Source organism: Clupea harengus, chromosome 22 (genome assembly GCF_900700415.2).
Source record: "Clupea harengus chromosome 22, Ch_v2.0.2, whole genome shotgun sequence".
In the NCBI taxonomy this organism is placed as follows: domain Eukaryota; kingdom Metazoa; phylum Chordata; class Actinopteri; order Clupeiformes; family Clupeidae; genus Clupea; species Clupea harengus.
The window spans coordinates 7,538,028-7,540,527 of NC_045173.1; the positions used below are offsets into that span (position 1 = coordinate 7,538,028).

Sequence of the window (2,500 nt, forward strand, 5' to 3'; positions counted from 1 at the left end):
TCCCCTCTAACTCACTGGCGCACACACACACACACACACACACACACAGAATCCATACACTTCATTACTCTTAGGGACAGGTTACTGCAGACAATGTTACTATGGTCAAGTCACTCATCAGTCACACACACACACACACACACTCTACCCTCTACACACCCCCCTATGCATCTCTAAGGAAAAGGGGAATACGCATGTGTATTTGGTTTCTGTAAGTGTATACTGTTTGCCTGTTTGTGAGTGACAGATTGTGTGAGACAGTGTCACTATCTGTATGTGTGTGTGCGTGTGTTGATTTTGTAAGTGTGCACTGAAAATAAGAATCCAGTGTGAGAATGAGTGACAGATGGTGAGAGTGGCTACGGGTGTGAGTGGGCTGAGAGCCAGGGCGTAACGTCCATGGGGCTCGTCCAGGACTTCTGAACTTTTGTGTGGAGTCTGGACTGTGCGTGGAGTGGAAATGACGTGTGTGTGTGTGTGTGTATATATATGATGTATATATGTATGATGTGTGTACGTGAGGGAGCGAGTGTGAGAAAGCAAGTGGCCAAGTGGAGGCATATGGAACTATCATTCTCATCCGGAGACGTGTCTGGTCTGCAGGTCCGATTAAATCCAACCCTTTTAAAGGTCACTCTTTAAGTCCACTCGAGCGGCATCCAGACACGATAAATCGACAGGCAGCTGTGATCGCTATGGCGACATGACTCACCCTAACCTGCTGCGCATTAATGCGGCCATTGCGTTGATTCCCCGCAGGGCCAGTCCTCACTCTGCCTGATTCCCTTTCAAGACGCTCCACGGCCCCCAGAAATCCTGAAGAGCTGTAACCCTGCTGGCTAACGGAAACACGCACAGCCTGTCGATGGACCGAGGGGGGCATAATTGTGTCTTTTTATGAGACATGAGTGAGGTGAGACCTTGGCCTTAGCACTGGGTCTGTCAGAGAAAGGGACATGCTGATGTCGTAAAAATCCCAGTCTACTCAGTGCTGGCGGCGATCTCATGGAACAGCACTGCAGGCCTGAGATCAGTGAACCGTGGGAGAACAATACTGACCTGTGTGAGCTGCTGGTGTAGGGCCACTGACCAAGACCAAGGCAGGAGAGATCTGCACTGGAGGCCGTTATTCTGTTTTGCTTCAAAGTGTTGTATACCCCAAGACTTTTAAGTCTTGTACAGTCCTGGTAATTTTTGTCACAGGATATGTATTTAAATGCATATGATAATTTTTCACAAATGACAAAGAGAAAGAGAGAGAGAGACAGAGAATGAGAGAGAGATAGAGAGAGAGAAACAGAGATAGAGAGCTTCCCTCAGACATAATTAATTGTGCATGGCTTGGTCATGACATATGTGTTTCATATAGTTCTCACAGCACCACTGCTCTCTCCATATGGTCCTACTCCTACCACATCACAAGCGCTCAAGATCATATTAGCACTCCTGCTGCATAAGCCATTATGATTACAGTATTCATTCACACACATTCCTGGCTTCTACCATCTATCTATCATCCCAGGTGCTACCTGCATCTGCACACCACAGGCGCTGTGTGAGTGTGTGTGTGTCTGAGTGAGTGTGTGTGTGTGTGTGTGTGTGTGTGTGTGTGTGTGCGTGCGCGTGCGTGCGTGCGTGCGTGCTTGTGTGAGTGCGTTCGTGCGTTTGTGCGTGCCTGTGTGTGTGTGGGTGTGTGTGTGTGTGTGTGTGTGTGTGTGTGTGTGTGTGTAGAGATGGTGGACTAATCTATTCACATGCAACACAGATGTGCACCAACCATTGCTATAGCAACACACAACATATAGAATCAAACACACACACAAGCAGTAAAAAGATAGAGCTTAGTTTATGAAACACACACAACTCACAACTACACACACACACACACACACACACACACACAGTTAGATTCACAGTTAATTTCAACCACACACATGTTAATGTGCCTATGTGTGTGTATGTGGAGGCATGTGTGAGTGTGAGTGTGTGTGTGTGTGTATGCATGTGTGTGAGTGTAAGTGTGTGTGTGTGTGTGAGTGAGTGTGTGTGTGAGTGTGTGTGTGTGTGTGTGAGTGTGTGTGTGTGTATGCATGTGTGTGAGTGTAAGTGTGTGTGTGTGTGTGTGTGTGAGTGTGAGTGTGTGTGTGTGTGTGTGTGAGTGTGTGTGTGTGTGTGTGTGTGTGTGTGAGTGTGTGTGTGAGTGTGTGTGTGTGTGTGTGTGTGTGTATGCATGTGTGTGAGTGTGCTTACTAGTAGGCACTCCAGGTCCAGTGCGTTCTGGGTTGCAGCTAATGGCTACGTCCTCAGTGTGTGTGCAGTCGTGTTTGAGCCACTCTTTCTTTGTGCAGTGGGTGATGGCCGGCTCCTTCCCTGAGCAGCTCACGTCATCCAGCAGGATGGGTCCCAAAGACTCACCAAACCTCACCGAGGACACACTCTCCCCAGACCTGCCCCACAACCAATACACCATCAATAATACATCCTCATGAATGAATCAACA

The 2,500-nt window shown here is 48.0% G+C and overlaps 1 protein-coding gene across 1 annotated transcript in view; it reads right to left on the bottom strand.

The window, feature by feature from the left end:
* Positions 1–2,500, bottom strand: part of prss12 (serine protease 12) — a 23,596-nt gene that overhangs the window by 13,696 nt on the left and 7,400 nt on the right. Inside the window, exon 7 of the mRNA XM_012831286.3 lies at positions 2,251–2,447. Within this exon, the coding sequence (XP_012686740.2) occupies positions 2,251–2,447 (197 nt within the window). The remainder of the gene's footprint in view (positions 1–2,250; positions 2,448–2,500) is intronic.